General features: G+C 38.7%; 2 protein-coding genes across 3 annotated transcripts; both read right to left on the reverse strand.

Moving 5' to 3' along the window:
• Positions 1-230: 230 nt before the first annotated feature.
• On the reverse strand, positions 231-2,389 carry LOC110369525 (cornifelin homolog A). The gene is made up of 3 exons (XM_021324643.2): positions 1,597-2,389; positions 1,365-1,501; positions 231-1,165 (listed from the first exon to the last, which is right to left on the reverse strand). The coding sequence occupies exons 1-3, from the start codon at positions 1,706-1,708 to the stop codon at positions 1,061-1,063; spliced, it is 354 nt and encodes a 117-aa protein (XP_021180318.2). The 5' UTR covers positions 1,709-2,389; the 3' UTR covers positions 231-1,060.
• A 5,911-nt stretch (positions 2,390-8,300) lies between these two features.
• On the reverse strand, positions 8,301-18,172 carry mrps15 (mitochondrial ribosomal protein S15). 2 transcript variants are annotated; one of them, XM_036135263.1, is made up of 8 exons: positions 17,906-18,172; positions 14,224-14,286; positions 14,047-14,122; positions 11,743-11,791; positions 9,559-9,643; positions 9,390-9,448; positions 8,772-8,963; positions 8,301-8,573 (listed from the first exon to the last, which is right to left on the reverse strand). In XM_036135263.1, the coding sequence occupies exons 1-8, from the start codon at positions 18,048-18,050 to the stop codon at positions 8,469-8,471; spliced, it is 774 nt and encodes a 257-aa protein (XP_035991156.1). In that variant the 5' UTR covers positions 18,051-18,172; the 3' UTR covers positions 8,301-8,468. The 2 variants fall into 2 exon arrangements, with proteins under 2 accessions (XP_035991156.1, XP_012734232.2); XM_012878778.3 differs by having other exon boundaries at positions 14,224-14,292.
• Between the last annotated feature and the right edge of the window lie 1,474 nt (positions 18,173-19,646).

Below are 19,646 nucleotides of genomic sequence, written 5' to 3' on the forward strand. Positions count from 1 at the left end.
TTTACAGCAAGAGTACAGACTAGATAGCCATTTAAATTGAACCTTTGTGCAACTAGTTTGGAGATCATAGGAATCCATGAATATGAGTATGTGTGTAAGTTGTAAATACAGATGATACATTTCTTGGTCTATTTTTGAACTTTCTCACTTTAAAATTATTTTAGTTTTGGGTGCCGTTTCAATCATTCTTTAAATAGCCAGTTAACACAAATTGAAGTCATTTTCCAGTGACATGACAAATCAGCACTGTTTATTGGTTAATGCTGATCTTAATCTGAAAGACCCACAAACAGTTTAACCATCAGACATCAACAAATCACCCTAACCGAACTGAGGCCTATAGACCAACTAGAAATTGTTTAGTTTACACTACACCCATGTTGCGACTAATGCTTGAGATCTGTTCTGCACACTAACAATGTCACAGTGACTGACTTAATCTTCACCTACAAGCCACAAGAGAGCGACAGAATGATTTACAAGTAATTGAAAGTGAATAGAAACAATTTCATGCTGCTTTTAAAATATCATCAAAATGATAAAACACAAATTAGATTATCACACTCACTGTTTTAATATCAAACTGAGCTTCATCCATATTTGGCTGGAAATCTTTGATATAGAACAATTAGAGAAGAAAAAATATTATTGTCCAGCTCATCTAACTTGTGCTTTTGGTTTATTTTGGATATTAATGGTTTAGGTTAAATAGGTCTTAAGAAGTCTGAAGTCATAATAGATTATTATCACATTTAAAAAGTAGCTCAGAAACAGAACCAGACAAAAGCGGTTTGATTACATAGTGAAATATGTATCTTGAACATTCTTTGCATAATTTCACACAAAGACATTTAAAATAAAAAAGAGAAACCTGACACTGTGGACAAGACATATGTCAAAATTATTCAACATAAGTGATGTTTTTGGTAAAAGCAGGTCATATACAGATAGCAAACTTTTCATATGAGCAAAATTACACTTATTACACTAAACTGCTGGTTTCATTGGCTACTACTTTAGGAAGCACTGGGCTTCCTAAATCATCATCATCATCATCATGTTACAGTGAAATGTCTCCGTTCCTGATGCGAATTTCTCGGGCCATCCTGCACAGTTCACAAGGTCCACAGAAAAAGGTCATGAGAGCGTCGTTGCATATTGTCCCCTGTGGTTAAATAATGACAAGGAAAAAAAATCACAATAGGGAACTTGTATTATGAAATGAACGGTAGTTCAGCTTTTGTAATCTCAGGGAACACCAGCATTTCATTTGTTAATGAAATCTGAACCTTTCACAACAACTAATGTTTTGTAAAACGTCAGTATCTTTTCTTTACATAAGATAAGAATTGACAGTTTTGTACCTGGATACCATACGTCAATCTCATATGAGTCCTCATGGCAGTCATGCCTCCTGGCACACAACCCAGACAGCAGTTTTCACCGTACTTATTTGCAGCATAGCAGCTCAGAGCCATTGGACAAAAACAACCAAGCGCACCTGAAAACACAGATTCAGTTATATATCTTTATTTTTTTTCTGACCCTCATAAACCACAAATGTTGTGCATGAATAAATGATCTGATTGCACTCACAAACTAAACAGTCACTAAAACAGGAACACAAGCCTGAGCTCCACTCTCCAGTTTGGACGTTTGTCCCATAGCCTCCTGCCCCAGGTTGACTGGTGACCACTGGGTTCGACATGTGGACTGTGGGACCGGAAAGTTTCGATTCAGCCACTTAAAAGCCTGCAAAAAGGAAGACTGTTGTGGGTGGGAGAGGAGATGATAAAAACTCTTTCCTTTAAAAGACACAACATGCTTATGAAACATTTAACTACCAACCAAGTTAGCCTATTTGTAGAAAGCTACTCCACCAAAAGGTTTTACTTCTTAGTAAAACACAGCAAATGTCATTCATAACCTACTCCACTAAGCGATCAAACTTTATTAATCTAGTAATAAATGTTGCAATGTTTCAACAAAGCTTTCATGCATTTCCTAAATGACAAGGAAACTGTGATATGTGATCTCTAAAACATTTTTTTGCACACAATTATATAGTTAAACTACTTTTTCATACGTCAATATCATGTGTGTATATATTTTAGGATATCCTTCCAAAACAACTAAAGATTTTTATTTCTAAAATACATAAAATATACTAAGCTGTAGTGTATTTTCTGTTCACTAATTCCAGAGAAACATCAAACGTTAACTTTGGCTTGAAAAAAATACTTTTGTAGACGTTGACAAGTTAGTGCGAGGGACAGATCACGAGGCAGCGAGAAAGAAGTATGAAGTTACATTAAATTGCATTTGAAAGTTTTAGTCTGTAAAAAAATGAATAATAAATAAAGCTCCAAAAAGATTTATACATCACATAATAAACACCTTAAGTAAATTACAAAAAAGAACGTTTAAGTTGACTTGCTGAGTGAGAGAGCAAACATGTCACTTACCAGAAGTCTGAACTCCGTTTGATCAAACTGACAAGCTTCACACCACACAGGAAACTGTGACGAGCTCGAGCTGTGAAGTGTTGGCTCGCCAAAAAACTGCTGTTTCTGAGGATGACAAAGATCTGTGGGGAATCTAAACTAGGCCAGTTAACAACAACCGATGCTTTTCTGAGAGGCGTTTGGGGGTCACAGGTGGACTGACGCAGGTTCTTGCCAGATGAGCCCAGCTAATACTGTGATTTTAAACGTTTTTAAGCTTCTTCTGAAAAAGCACTGTTCCGGAAATTTACTTGTGGGAACTATTAAAAGTTTAGCTGAAGTGAGGTTAGTGAGAAGTACAGAGGCTGCAAGACTATCTCTGCTATCTTTGGCAAGGGGAGACTCTATAAAAGGGGGTGGGGACTTTGCGTGGGCCTCTCTTCCTGCTTTGACATACCTGAAGACAGCTGAGGCAAGCAACTGTTTTGGTTCAGTTTTGTGTTTAGTGAGGAATCTTAAGGCAATCAGCAGCATGCAGTCACCTGTAGTGCTGTTTCAGTATTTCAAGGCTTTTCTTGTGTGATTTTAACAGAGGAGCAAAGCACTGTTTGTCCCATATTAAGTTGTTTAAAAGGCCTTATTTGTGGGGGATTTCTGTCAAATAGAAAATCATGGATCTAACATTTGCATACCTCTGCGTGTATGATTTTAATTTATTGTTTATGTGATGAAGAGATGCACTTCCACTGTATGGCTATTCAATCTTTTCTTAACTCAATTGCAAACATTTTTTTTTTGCAGAGCCATCTGTTTCCAGTTAATTTCGATAAAACACCACACAGATTATTTTTGCACTGCTTGTGGTTTTAAATCAGCTGAGCAAAGACCTAGCTGTAGTTTGTGTTTCTGTATTGACCAAAAATGCAAAGAGGCTGCATTTGCCGATCTTTAGACCTGGACTGTCTGCTGAAAGTAACGAATAAATAAATAAAAATCCACAAAAACATAAATCAAAAGCACAATTAAAAAAACGTAATAGTGACAAATTAAGTTTTTTTTGTGTGAATGCTGTAAGGATCAACTAATGTTAGTGCATATGCTAATTGTGTTATTTTAGCTACCTTTAGCATTGTAGCTGAAGGTGAAGCACATTTATCATGTTTCAGAGCTGCAAACCAAAAAGGATGAAATGCAATTGAATCACAATGACGGGAAAGTAGTTTCAAAATGCCCTGTTCTGAAACAGCAAGAGCCTTTTGAGGAATGCACTTTAAAACAGAAAGGCACTACAACATAAGGGTGTTTAGGGTGCATCCTTTACAGCACTATTATGAAACATGTCATTCTGTATTAAGAAATTGAATGTGTTGTAACGTATTTCACCAAACAAACAGCCATGCCTCCTTTGGGGCTGGAAGGTGCCTCCCACTTTGTGTGGGAGTCAATGCAATATCCTGGCTCTTCTGTGCAATCAAAGCTAATATATATATATATATATATATATATATATATATATATATATACATACATACACCAGAACGGATGGTCTCATAGAACTTGTTTGCCACAACATTCAAGCATCTAAACCCCACAAAACAGATGTTTTGCTGAGTTTATGCTTTTAATGCACCAAACAAGCTTCAAGTTGCATTGGCTCCCACTTACATGGTAGGCTATGCTCTCCTTAAAAAGGGGGCACAGCGGTTGTGCGCTGCCTTGTATGGCTGTAGACAGATTATTGTTTTCTTGACAACTTTTTAATGGGGATATATGGAATGGACCACTAGTTACTTATTTGTAGCAGATTAAAAAAATTTAGCTTCCTATATGCCAAAAGAGCATCTATTTCTCTCAAGATCTATTTCTCTCACTCTGCTGAGTTCTCCTACTGTTCTCCAATTTTGGATTATTTGTTGTCATTTCAAGTGCTAACTTTATGTTCTCTCTCTTTTTTCTCTTCATAGTAGGTACATCTGGTCTGATGTTCTGTTAGCTCAGCTGTGACACCATTCTGGTGGGCAGATCATCTGCCATTACATAGAAAGCATTCCTGGATCTATGTGTGCTTCTGTACTGTTTTGGGTCTCTGTTCTGTCTTCTCTAACTCCCCAGTCGGTCGAGGCAGATGACCGTTTACACTGAGTCTGGTTCTGCTGGAGGTTTCTTCCAGTTAAAGGGGAGTTTTCCTCTCCACTGTCGCTTCATTCATGCTCAGTGCGAGGGATTGTTGCAAAGCCATGGACAATGCAGACAACTGTCCCTGTGGCTCTAGACTCTTTCAGGAGGAGTGAATACTGCATTTCAGACTCGATGCAATCTGCTGGGTTTCTGTAGATAGGAATATTTTTTTAACAATATGTTCATATGATTTGACTATGTAAAGTACCTTGAGATGACGTGTTTTGATTTAGCACTAAAAAAATAATTGAATGATTTATGGAGGAAACATAGGCATGCTCTATAAAAAGTGGGGGGACAAAATTTCCATTGTCCATTTCCAAGTCTCTCTGCTGGAATTGTGGCAAAATCACAAAGTTACACACAACTTTTGGTCATGAAATAACAAAACAAGCTAATTTAATCTAAAGTTAGTTGCAGTGCAACAGTGAGTTAACTTTATCAGAAAGGCCAATATAAAAACAACAACTGAATCATGGATTTAAGAGAAGAAACAACCCAAAGCCAAGGTAAGTCCATGCCAAAACTAAACTCGATCAGAGAGTAAGCAACAAACTCTGAGGTAACTGTGGGTATTGTTTATTTTTTTCAAGGTAAGGAAATGCCCTAACCAACCATTAGCGGCAGCAGCATTATTTCTTTCTGTCTGAGCCAAATGAAAGATAATGATTGACTGCTATCTGATGATTTTAACTTCTACTTCTTGAATAGATTTAGCTTGAAGTTACTTTTTAGCGCTAAAGGGCATGCTGTTGCGAGAAAAAAAAACGTGTTACTTTTTGAGTTTGAGTGGTGTGATAAGATATTGTCCCCATTTAATGTCCTTTAACAACGTTTTGACAGCTAAAACAGCTGCAGTGAAGTAAATTCAGTAGAGATCAACTGATTATGATGAGAAACCTGATAAGTATTCAGCAGGCGTCCGTTAGAAGAAAATGGAGGGCTTAAGCCTGTGCGCAGAAACTGCAACATCTAATTTCAATGTTCTACATTTTTAGAGTTTCAAATTAGTTTTTGTTGCATAGGGTCATTCTTCACTCTCGTGAATTAGAGACAGACTGGACTCATGGCAAAACGTTTCTCTCGTTTGTTATTTATTACTATTCATTAAGCATTTACTGTGATGTGTAATGATCTTTTTCAGAAGGAAAAAGAGAACAGCTTTAAAACCATAAAATCAAAGACAATTTAAAAACAAAATAAAATAGAATAGAATATATATATATATATATATATATATATATATATATACAGAAGCACAGTAGACTGTGCGTTAATGTAACGCAGAAGCTTGTAACTCCTGAACGGGGGAGAGGCAGTGTCCAGTGTCACGGGCGGCTCTTGGCCTTGTTGATAAGGCTGGTGGCAGATGGGAAGAAACTGTTCTTGTTGCGTGAGGTTTTGCTCCTGATGGACTGCTGCCTCCTGCCAGAGGTAGGAGAAGTGTTTGAAATAGTCTGTGACTGGGGTGAAGGGATCAGCCACAATCTCCCCTGCACGCCTCAGAGTCCTGGAGGCGTACAGGTCCTGGAGAGATGGAAGATTGCAGCCAATCACCTTCTCTGCAGACCGGATGACACGCTGCAGTCTGCTCTTGTCTTTGGCGGTGGCCCCAGCGTACCAGATGGTGATGGAGGAGGTGAGGATGGACTCAATGTTGGAGGAGTAGACCTGCACCATCATTGTCCTTGGCAGGTTGAATTACTTCAGCTGCCGCAGGAAGTCCATCCTCTGCTGGGCTTTCTTGGTGAGGGAGTTGATGTTCAGCTCCCACTTTAGGTCCTGGGAGATGATAGTTCCCAGAAAGCGGAAAGACTCCACAGTGTCAATGGTGGAGTCACAGAGGGTGATGGTGGAAGCTGCGGCTGAGTTCTTTCTGAAGTCCACAACCATCTCCACTGTTTTTACAGCGTTGAGCTCCAGGTTGTTCTTCCTACACCAGGTCACCAGATGGTCAGCCTCCCACCTGTAGGCGGACTCGTCACCATCAGAGATAAGTCCGATGAGAGTGGTGTCGTCTGTGAACTTCAGGAGCTTGACAGACTGATGACTGGAGGTGCAGCTGTTGGTGTACAGGGAGAAGAGCAGAGGAGAAAGAACATGTTTTCCCAGCTTCACGTGCTGCTTCCTGTCACACAGGAAGTGTGTGATCCACCTGCAGGTGGAGTCGGGCACATTCAGCTGGGAGAGCTTCTCCTGAAGCAGAACTGGGATAATTGTATTGAAGGCAGAGCTGAGATCCACAAACAGGATCCTGGCGTAGGTTCCTGCAGAGTCTAGGTACTGGAGGATGTAGTGAAGGGCCAGGTTGACAGCGTCGTCTGCAGACCTGTTGGCTCTGTAGGCAAACTGTAGGGGGTCCAGGAGGGGATCGGTGATTTCTTTAAGGTGTGAAAGCATGAGGTGCTCAAAGGACTTCATGACCACAGAGGTCACAGTGACGGGTCTAAAGTCATTAAGTCCTGTGGTCCTTGGCTTCTTGGGAACAGGGATGATAGTGGAGGATTTGAAGCAGGTTGGCACGTGACATGTTGCCAGTGAGGTGTTAAAAATGTCTGTGAACACTGGAGACAGCCGATCAGCACAGTGTTTAAGGTGGATGGAGAGACAGAGTTTGGTCCAGCAGCTTTCCGGGGGTTCTGTCTTTTGAAGAGTTTGTTAACATTTCTCTCGTGTATGGAAAGAGATGTCATTGAGGGGGAGGTGGTCTGTTGGGTGGTGTCATGGGGGGGGGGGGGGGGGGGGGGTGTTGCAGGACTGTCCCTTTGTTGATACGACAGTAGAAGTTGTTCATGTACAGCACTTTGAATCGTTTTGTTACTGAAAACTGCTGTATAAACAAACTTGCCTTGACTTAGAAAAAACTGCATTTCCTTAGCAAACAATGATTTTTTTTCCTCAGGCCGACCGCACGTGTCCGTTTCCTTGGCAACACTCTCTTCCTGTTTTATTATTCAAACATTTTTGCTCTTCTAATATTTGTCGTAATTTATATACTACAACAGCTTTTCCAGCAGATTATGCATCTCGATTATTTCGTCAGCATTCACCGAGTAAATGCAATTCTAGGGGTTTTTGTTTGTTTGTAACCTTTATAGGTTTCCCTTTGTGGAAAATTGACAACATGTACTTACTAATTCTGCACAACCACAACAATAGCTGGTGAGGACCGAGAGTTTAGTCATTAGCTTTTGTATTACCCCGTCTACCGACTCCTTAGAATCAGTTCATCACATTAACAAGATGTTTGTGGTTTTCCCACCAATTCCTGTATATAAACTATTTATTATCTATTAATCTGCAAGAAGTCTATACTAAGGCTATATGAATCAATTGCCGTTGAGATGGAAGAAAACATAAAGCCTTATCTTCTACAGAAGAAGTATCTAAGTTATTTGAACTTAAAATATTGCCTAATAGACATTTCCATTTCATGCAAAGGAGAAACTACCGATTGCGATAGGATGACTGAAAGAGCAATACTGTTGACTGGAAGTTGAGATAAGAGTGAATAATCTGCAGGCTGGGGTTATCTTGTTAAATTGGATCCTATGTTGTCATCTGAGAATGTCAATGATTTGGTAATCTGAATTCAGTCAGTGTGCTGCTGAACTAAACATCCGCCTCTGGTGTTTCGAGTTACACATGCAAAAACAAATATTTCTGAAGGAGAATAAATGCTTTTGAGACATTTTATTTCCAATAACACCATAAGATATTACCACAATTTCAAATGTAACATTAGGATGGAAACACTGAAGAATGTGGAACGTGAAAGTTTGAGCTCAGACAAGCAAACATAATCCCTAAGTGTTCACAACAGACAGTTTTATAAGCTAGTTTGCTTCATGTCGTTTGAGCTTGTGGTGCCTTGGCTTCCTCTGCCTCTGTGGTGCCTAAACGTTGCTGCATCTTTTGCTCTGCTCTCTGCTTCTGCACTGCCTTGAAAACCTGAGAAATGACACAGAACAAGAGTTAGTTGGGTGTGAAAAAAAAAAAAGTTAAAGCAATTCTTCAACGCAAAGTAATCCATATTATTAACCTATTATACAACAGAAAAATAGTGGATGTCATTACACAATATCACACAATATTACATATCATTAAAAACTCAATGCAAACAAAAATAGGGTTATATTTGTTTATTACCTTAATGCAGAGCTCCTTCTTGGCCAGCCAGCGGCGGGTGGCCCGTCGGTAGTACTCTGGGGGGAAGGTGTAGGTGATGCCCAGCTGCTCACACACTTTTTCAAAGGTGTCAAAACGAACCAATCTGAGGTTTTTCAGAAGCTTTTTCCTGCGATCAATGGCCATGAGCATGCGCCTCTTGTTAGCTTTGTCCTGACATGAAAAAACATGTTAAAATGAGCCGTAAATGCCATCTAGATGGATCTAATTAGACTGTTGAACATTTTACTTTTGAAAAAAAAATAAAAATAAAAATGATCTCATTGATGTGACAGAGATGCTGTTGAAATTCCCCATCTCTAGACCCCAGTTTTAAATCTAATAAAATGTTGACGTGTAAAGAGTGACGTAAGACGGAAAACTTTCGACCATTGCTATGCTTGCACACATTTTATTTACGTGGGTTTAGTACACAGGATATCCTGTAGCACATTTACACCTCACCCCAAAAGGAAGTTAAAATGAGAGGAAGCAGACACATGAAAGCTGACAAGACTCTGAATCATGTTAATTTATCGTCATTAAGAAAGGACACGCAATAGTTCGGCACGCAGGGGCCGAAAAACTCATTTCACTCACTTTGTGGTGTTTCTGCAGATGCTCCTGATAGTTTCGGATTCTTGCAGTCAAGATAGCCACTGCAATGAGAAACATCAGAAGGGGAAGTCAATTCTCATTCGGCTAAGATAAAGTTGTATTTATCTTTAGATTTCAGGAAAAACCACATGCAACACTAACAGCTTCTCACCCTGGACTTCCACTGAATTGCGGTCGTTTTCATCTCTCTGAACTTTTGCAATCAGTTGTTCCTTTTTCAGCTCTAGCTTTTCCCTCTGAAGACATAAACAAGACAGCTACAATCATTACCACTATTAAGCCACAGTGCCTTGCAAAAGTATTCCCCGCTCACTACATTGTTCATTTTTTGTTGCCTCATAACCTGGAATTAAGACATTGAGAACTTGCAGCATTTGATTTAAAGAACATGCCTATAACTTAAAGGTACACACCAAGTAATGGCTTTTTTCTGCCCACTGTTCTATAAAGCCTAGCTCTATGGAGCGTACGGCTTATTGTGGTATTATGCAGGGCAGTCAAAAGTAGCCGGTCAACGACAACAAGAGCTGCTATAGACGGCGATTTGCGATATGTTTGCCTACATTTCCCCGATTATACATCCCAAAAATCACCTTTGCATCTGTCTCCACTGAGAGCAACATTAAGAGTGATTGGGTTCCTTGTTCCAACCGAGATGCTACTTTTCTGATCAAAACACAGACGGGTGTTATGCCGAAAAGTGCATGCCTGCCGAGATATGCATCCTCTGTCGCAGGAGCGCGCCTTGCTCTGTACAACTGAATATCGATGAAGAAAACGGATTAAAATGTGACCAACGCAGTTCCTTGTTCTTAAATTAATGATATCAAAACGTTTTATTAAACCTCTTGTGGGAAAAAAAAACTGTTATTTGGCGGATTCTTTTACAAAATTACGGGTGCAATGAACAACATTAAATCCAAAGTTTTTATCCGAGGAACGGCTGATTTATTTGTTGTGGTCTCTTGTCATTCACACACAACAATAAACCGTGAGAGCCGACGTGAGTTTTGAAACTGCAAAGCTTTAAGCGGAAGATCAAACGTGCATCTACACAGCACCGCATTCACAAACCAGTGTGATGCATTCACGAGCGTCAGAAAGCTGTGGTGCATTCAGGAGCATGGGACATTTCAAACTTACAAGGAAAGAGGCATAATAAGGAATAGAACTTAAGTCATAGAGTAATGTATTTATCCAGAAACAGTGTGGGCTTTCTTACAATACTGAATGCTCTATAGTTGTATTTCTGATATTTTTTGATTATGCACATCTGTTAGCTTTTCATTCTGAAAAATCTATAATATTACATATAATATAATATTACAGCAGCAAATGATCAAAGGTTTTCAGGGGATGCATTTTGTGTTCGTCTCTAGAATCCTCGCCGATGATATGATATCGTGTGTGTGATGAGTGCAAGTGAAATTAAACTGATATAAGAGATTTCGAAAGAGCGATACGACTGAAATAAATTCAACATGTAAATTAAATTTCAAATTCCAACCCTGTAGTTTTATCATACAAATTCAACTTTGTTCGTGAAGAAATGTTACGATCGTTTTTAAAACAGAACTGTGAATAATAATAATAATAATAAGATGAATAGACCTCACCTAATCTGATCTGTTTTATGTGGTGCTAGTAATTCAAATTAAACAAATTTTATGCAAATGGAGATTACCATACCTTGTCAAAGCATGATAACATCATGTGAAAATATAATGTTTTAAGAATAATAATAAAAAAACAAAGGTTGTTTTTGAAGAATTGATCAGTCACTTATTTTTTTTGCCTTTTATTCAATTTAAAACATGCACTCTGACTATTCTTTAAATAATCACGTGTCTTGAAAGCTTCCAAAATACATCAGGTAGACTCTATTTTTCAAAATTCTCCCCTCCGGGGCTTGGGCACCGGCATAAGTGCACCCTCCTACCTGATAGTGTGTGGCCTGCTGCTGTAAAAAAGTTTGACTGCCCTGCTACCCTTCACCACCTTACAGCCTATACGCACAGTCTCTAACCTGCTAATTACGCCGGACAATGTTATACTGACCAAATGATGTGTGGTGTTCTCACGCAATAGAACACCTCTTTACTGCTGTGCATGTGAAAAATGTGAAACTAAATGGAAATAATCTTGCAATTGTATGTTACATTTCTAGGTCAAATACTTCATACTAAATTAAACTAATTATGTCAACCGATTTTTTTTTATCTGCTATTGTTAATAGCTCCTATATGGAAATAAAATATAAAAATGAACAGTAAAAGATTAAAAACAAAGCACAGGGAAACCATACAAAGTGATATATTAGACCATAAGTCCTTACGTGATTCGCCAGTTCCAATGAAAGAAGGCGTTTGACAAGATCATCCGTCCTGTAATGAGAAATACAGCCATGTTTTATCAACAAAACATGAATTCATATAGCAACAGAAATAAACAACATCTCCTGAACTTTTTTATATTTTGTCAATTTGGACCTACAAACTTCAATGTATTTTATTGGGATATTATGCGGTAGAACAACACAAAGTAGGGCATAACTGTGAAGTGGGAGGAAATAGCCTTTTTTTTCCAATGTTTTACTAATAAAAATCTTCATAGTGTGGCCTGCCTCGGCATTCGGTGGCATTTACTCCACATTAATACAGAGTCCCTAAATCTAAACCGCTGAGTGTAATTTAAACTTATAAATAAAGTATATAATAATAATAATAAAGTATAAATAAAGCCTTTCTGTGAAGGCTCAAGACATTTGTTAGAGAACCCGCATTATAAAGGCAAAGGAACACGCCAGACAAGTCCGAGATAAAGCTTTGAAGAAATTCAAAACACTATCTGAACCTTTGAGCAATTTACAAAGATGACTCTTGAGTTTAATCTCTTTTTTGAAAATAGAGAGAAGATGGAACAACTGGAGACCTACAAAGACAGCTATCCGCCAAAACTAAGAGGACAGGTAATCAGAGGAGCAGTCGAGAGTGGGGATGCAAACAAATAATAGACCTACGATTAATTGTCGATAATGGTTAATTAGATTAAAGTTTGTTCCATCTGATTAAATAATAACATCCGCTAGACCTTCTTCCAGTATTGTAGTATGGTCGCCATCCAGAAGAGGGCGCTGCAGGTCGTTCTAAAATGAAGCCAAACCGCAGTTACAAGGGAAAAAGTCGTGGTGGAGGCGGCATGAAGCGGTCCAAACAGAATCCGCTGTGGGACAAAATGCCCTTTATGCAGTTCTGTTTTTAAATATTAACACTTAAGGTCCTTAAGTTGTCATCTAATAGCTCCTGGTCGACCAGGCTGGCTGGCAGAGCAGCGTCAGTTTCTCAACCAAAACTCACCGATGTGCTCTAAAGGCAAGGATGTGATGACAGAAAGGCGGAGAGGATTACGCAAACATTCGTAACATGATAGAAAAAGACATGATGCCCAAAGCTCAGTTGATGGTGAGGGCTTTGGTGGGGATTACTAGTTTTTCCATATATTTCATTCTTTTCAACTTGTTTCTATTCAGTAACCTAATAGGTTTCTGTTTAGTTATGTTTTATAAATATGTCCAAGTTTCTTAATATGCAAGGAAACCACATTTTTTGTTTATTTAGTCAGTATTTAATACAAGTGATACAATAAACTGTTAAAATATCAGAAACTCAGCATATTGTAAAATAAAATTGCTCTTCAAGTTATGGAATGACCCACCTGATGCACAAGAAAACTAGGGTTTTTAAGAAAATAGCTGATTATCAATCAATTGTTAGTTGATCTATAAGGTCAACTTTAGATTAACTCATTAATCGTTAACTTGCATCCCTAGTTGAGAGGCCCTCATAACTTTGGAGGAACTGAAGAGATCCAGTGCTCAGGAGGGAGAATCAGCTGCATAACTATACGTTATGAAGGAAGTCTCATTTACAGTTTACCAACCAGCCACGCCATGGCCACAGCCGGTATTTGGAAAACAAACTTCTGGACAGACGAGACCAAAACTGAACTTTGCGGCCCACGTGTAAAATGTTATGTATGGTGGAAAACCAGGGCTGCACATCATGCTGTGGGGATGTTTTTCTTCAGTAGGGACAGGAAGACTGAACAGAGTTCATTGGAACACTGATGGAGCTAAATGCATGACAATCCTAGAGGAAAACCTGTTAGACACTTGAGACTATGGCAGAGGTTCACCTTTCAGCAGGGTAATGACCATAAAAACACATACAGAGCTATAAAGGAAAAGTCTGGATCACAGTCAAGGTCCAGGAATAATTCCAATTAATAATCTGTGGCAAGACTTGAAAATTGCTGTTCTATCCAATGTGACTGACCTTGAGCTATTTTGAAAAGCTGAAGGAGACCAAGAGTAAGGGCAATTTGTTGCAATGGATTTATTTTAGGGGTATTACAGTAATGTGGGCTAAAAAATGTCAGTATACAAATACACATTTTGCCTTTGTACAGGTAAAAAAAAGGCAAAACACTGTTTTTCCCCCTCCTGCTACACAATTAGAGACTTGTGTTTCCCTATCACACAGAATCCAGATAAAACACATTATAGGTTATGATTATTGGCGCACAATATTTTTTTAATACACTGAATTGCTCTCAGGTAGGGTGTGAGTGTTTTTCTTACGACTGAGCAAGGGGGACTGCTGCATAATCCATCTTAAGCATCGTCGGAGAAAGATCATCAAGATGGCTCTCAGGGCCTGGAAGAAGCCGAATGCTCACATGAGAAGACATTTTTTTTTATAAGCCAAACAGTGTAAACTTGGTTTTGCATAAAAAAGAAAACTGTCTCATTAAATACCCGTTTTCTTTTTCTTTGCAACCCGGGCATAATGTCTCACTGGTGGTGGAACTGCGAAGCTTCCTGAAACTGAAAGAAAAAAAAACAAACTAGTTAGCTAAAGGAATTTCAAATTGTTTGCACAAAGAATTGTTATAATTTTGCACAAAAAAAAAGGTCAGGAATGAGACCACAAAGAGCATGTGAACAAAAAAAAAATTGGTAAATGGCTTGTACTTGTATAGCGCTTTAACTAGTCTTGACGATCATTCACCCATTCACACACACATTCACACCCTGACGGTGGTGAGCTATGTTAGTAGCTACAGCTGCCCTGGGGCAGACTGACAGAGAAGAAAATTGTTGGTAAAGAATTTTCAGGTCAGTTTAGTCCACATAAAAGGTGCTTGGGGTCTCAGACATTAAGCCTCTTGGTTTTACTGTCAACAACAGAGATGGAAAAATTCTCATGCAGGAAGAAACATCTATTTACACACAGAAGAGTCATCCTCAGTTTCAAAGAGTCCCACCTTGACAAAACACCAAAATTGTCTTCCTGCAGGTAGTAAGAGTTAAGATTTCTTTTCAGCACCAACAATCTGAAGACGGCGATTGAGCAACAGGTCAACATGCCGAAACTGAGCGGCCGACTGAAGGACTATACGAGCAAGACAAAGACAATCGATGGAACATGGCTGCAGTGCACTACAGATAGCATAACGTTGCGTAAAACTGATGGTGACAAAATAGCGGTTTTCTGTATCATCAAAACCATCAATCAAGTGGCTTCCTGAAATTCTGATTAGTTCTCTACTCATTAGAAATGTAACCACATGTGCAACCGATTCCAAGTTCCCTTTTTATGTTATGCAGCAAAGACTTAAAAAAGTATTGACTCAGGGGCCTGTAAAGGCATATTATTGAGTTTTTGCTTTAGGTAAGGTAAGGTAGGTTTATTTGTATAGCGCTTTCCAGTAACAAGACATTCAAAGTGCTGTACATGAACAGAAAAACATTACAGATGTGCATAGGAAAAACAAAGGAATAAGCTAAGAAAACAGAGAAAGAAAACAATGCATCCTCCCCCCCTTCAATTCACAACTATGCTCTACTTTGTGTTGGTCCATCACATAAAATCCTGACGGCCATTCAAGTTTGCAGCGGATGCCAAAACATGAAAAAGCCACAGGCTTTAAGTACTTCTGTCAGGCATCGTGTGAAAATATTAAGGCAGATTTCAGGGGGAAGTGAAGGCTCAGCTCCTCTAGAACATCTGATATGATAACGATGAAAGGCGTTGCTATGACAAGTTAGATAAAGACAGATAGTCTAAGTAGTGTTAGACTTGCAGTAGTGTTAGAAAACTTGTAGAAATTTGGTTTCTACATACGACCAACGGTTTATATTGATTCTGTTCAGCTTCGTTTGGAAAGAAATAAAATAAAAAATTTCAGTCTTATTTGTGATTTAGACCTAATCTCCAGCTTTATTCATGTCACAGATACCACCAATGAAGTTGAACTCTTTTGAATGTGCGACCCAGGGTATAGGTGCAACTGAACTTGATGTAACCACCTCAAATTAATTACTTTGGAGGAGAGAGCCAGCAGCTCTACTCTGAGCGGGATAGCAGGACTCCTCACCCAATCCCTAAACTCGACCACCCTCTTGAGGAAGCCCTTTTTCGGCTGCTTGCATGCAGGACCTCGTTCTCGTAAGTCATACCACCTGACCACAGGTGAGGGTCAGAATGTAGACGGATGGGTAAACCAAACAAATCCCCAATATAACATTTGTTTGCTTGATGATCTGAAACATTTAAAGTGTGATTAAAATAAAGAGGAGAAAAAAAAAGGAATTCTCTAAGAGGGCAAACATCTGTTTATTGCTATTTAAATTTGAATACTAAAAAATGCTTATTGTGCAAAGTATATATATTTAGCTGTCTTGCTCTTTATAGAGTAGTAGATTTAATTCAATGAAATTTTATTAATATAGTGCAGATTGGTCAAAAAGTTTCCTATCTAAGGAAACCAGTTGATTGCATTAAAGTCCTGACAAGCAGCATTCACTCCTGGAGAAGCGTAGAGCCACAGGGAGAGTTGTCTGCATTGTTGATGGCTTTGCAGCAATCCCTCATACTGAGCAAGCATGAAGCAACAGTGGAAAGAAAAACTCCCCATTAACGGGAAGGAAAAACCTCCAGCAGAACCAGGCTCAGTATGAACGGTCATCTGCCTCGACCGACTGGGGGTTACAGAAGACAGAGCAGAGACACAACAAGAGAGACAAAAAAGCACAGAAGCACACATTGATCCAGGAATCCTTTCTACATTATATGTTAATAGTGGGTGATCTGTCTTCCCTGGATGATGTCACAGCTAACAGAACGCCAGACCAGGTGTACCTACTATGAAGAAAAACAAAAAAGGTAGAACAAAAAGTTAAAAGCTGAAATTTAACAAACTGATGTTATCTGGTAAATTAGTCGAGCATAACCAGCCTTTATTCAGGCATATAAAAGGGTGGTGTTCCTTTAGTTTCCACAACCTGACGATTGATATTTATTTTTGATGAGAAACATTTGCAAACAGCAGGATTTGTCCTGGGGAATCATCTTTTAGGTAGCTGATGGGCGGTGTGCAGCAACAGCTAAAAGAGGGGCAGTGCTTTGTTACTCTAAGCTGCAATCAGATGGAGGAAACACCTGTCAAGACGGCACTTTCTCTGGCCTGTCATTCAAAGAGCTTTAAACACCTATAAGTTGTTTGCCAACCACCATCAGAAAAAGAGAAGAAGAAGAAGGAAGAATAAGAAGAAAAATAAGAAGAAGTAGTAGAAGAAGAAGAAGAAGAGCTTTAAACTGTTGCCATGGTATGATGGAAAAGTTACTGATTTCAATTTAAACCAGAAACCTGTTAAAACCTTGTTTGGTATTTAGTGGTAACTGAACCCTGCTTAGTCCCACAGCCAGAAAATTGACGTGAAATAGTTTTGAAGTAATTTAAGAACAGATCCCAGACTGATGATCAGCAACACTGGCTCTTTTTTTTTTTAATGGTCACTGCTATGGTCTTTCCATCTTGGCACCGGGTTAGTTCCACAGCAGCAAGCTGCTGCTTTTATAAAAGGTGGCCAACTTTCTCCAGTGCATCTGGCTTGTGGAACATTACTTTCCCTTCTGAATCCTACAAAAGCAACTGGGTGTACTAACTTTTCCACATAAGAAGTGCTTTCAATTTTGGCTTTGTTCTTGTTTAATTAGTAACGGCAGCATCAGTTTTTTTTTTTTTTTTTTTTTTTTTGTACACGTTGAAGTCAGATCTAAATGATTTTAGAGCCTGTAAAGAGTAGAATATTTTATTTTGTGATCTGATGTCAACGTCAAGAGCTAAAAGAGGGCGTACATTCGTTTTATAACATACAAATAAAGGTGATTACTTTTGTTTGGACTGATTTAGAAGAGTAAAATGGTTAACATTCCCGGGAAATCATGCATAACTAAAACAATGTATTCTGCCTTCAAAATATCTGTTATGAAAAGCCCCATTTGGAAATATCGCAATTCTGCCAACAGCGCCGACTGCTGGCGAGGGCGTTGAATGACAGTAAGACTCTGTCGGCAGCTTGTCAACATACACTGCGGGGGGAAAAAAAGAAAAAGACAGCTCACTTTCTCTGGGGTTGAATGCGTTTTACTCACCTTTGTTAACTGCAGGTCCTGAAAACAGAGCCGGACCGCTGCAGGCCCGAGGTCTGACCGACACCGCGGCGCCCAGAGCCGAGCTGTCACGGAAAACACCCGCAGAAGACCTGAGAACGGCCCGCAGGCCGACGCTGGGAAACATGGCTTAGACTACAGATAAACACACGCAAAATAATCCCGAGAACAGCGCTGGAAGCGTGGCATATAATCACACCCGACCCCTACAGGAGCGCCGCCATTTTAGTTAGACGCAACTAGCCGAGTCTGAAAAAAGGATTAGATTCTGCCAGGCTCAACTAACAACTCCGGAGCACATCGATAGGATCCCTGTAAACTGTAAAAGCGGTGAAAGCCTGAGTTCTTTTAAATCAAGATTAAAAACACTTTTGTTTAGGATTGCCTTCGACTGTTCTGGTTAAACTGTTTTCCTGAAACATCATTAGTTTAACTTTGTAGTCCAACTTTAGTTTCTATTTTTCCAATTTTTATTTTGTTTCTACATTTTATTCCAACTTGCTTTTATTCTGTTTTAATTTCCTATATTTTAATCATGTAAAGCTCTTTGCATTGTCTTTGTACTGAAATGTGTTATACAAATAAATTTGCCTTGCCTTAGTAAAAAGGCCATTACAGTACCATTACTGACATTTGAACTAAGACTGTCAGAGTGCATCTTAACTTAATGTAAAATAAAGACATTTTTCATGCTTTGTTATAGATATTGTCATTTTATAAAAATGACAATATCTATAACAAAAATGCAAGTGTGAATAAACAGAAGGAGTGACGGAATAAAATAAAGTTTTGTAGGCAGCTCACTGGTGGGTTGCGCTGCCTTTAGAACAGGTTCGTGGGCACCACATGTGGTCCTTGGGGGTTACTTGGTGCCTGCGAGCACCATGTTGGTGACCCTTGCCTTAGAGGTTACAAATGAGCGGAATCCCGTTGAAGAGCCAATAGATTTCTAGCTGAGGCCGACTGTTAAGGGCTAAAAAATAAGTAATCAGCTAAATCTCATGGCTTGGATTTCTGTTCTATTAACAATTAATTGGGCTCTTATACAGTCTGCAAAATATAAACGTTGATTTCAGATGATTATACAAAAACAAAGGCATGGCAAATATTTATCTAAAGGCAAAACGTTATCTAAACGTTTTGCCTTTCTTTCTCTCTTGTGTCTTATCTCCATTCATTTTACTTGCCCTTACTGCTTTCCCTTGTTGTTTCCTTTCTTTTATCATTCCTTTCTTGTTTCCTTCCTTCTTTCCACACTAAACATGGTAAACATAAATGGCAAAAGGTGATTATGATCCAAGTACTGACTCAGATTTTCATTTGTAAAATAAATATATAAATATATAAATAAATTGTACCTGCTTTCTGTTTGTCAACTACATATAATCCCAGTGAAACACAGTTGAATACATACATTTGTGGTTCGTTGCATAAATTGTAAAAGAGTTCAATTGGTGTGAGTACTTCAGCAAAGTATTGCTGAGGTCTAGTATTTTTACTAATTTAACAACAAACCTGTGAAATAATGATGAGATGATTTCCAGTCATCTATCTATTTAGCACCCTTAGTGCAACCATTAAGGTTGCACTGTTCTAGTTGTTTATTTTTGTTTTAACCATTTATGCATAGCAATACTTTGATAAATTTTTCAATACAGATATGTATTAACAATGTGCTTTAAAAAGCTCTTCTTGAACTGGAATGAAATAATATAATTTCTTA

The sequence above is a fragment of the Fundulus heteroclitus genome, chromosome 3 (genome assembly GCF_011125445.2).
Source record: "Fundulus heteroclitus isolate FHET01 chromosome 3, MU-UCD_Fhet_4.1, whole genome shotgun sequence".
Taxonomy (NCBI): Eukaryota; Metazoa; Chordata; class Actinopteri; order Cyprinodontiformes; family Fundulidae; genus Fundulus; species Fundulus heteroclitus.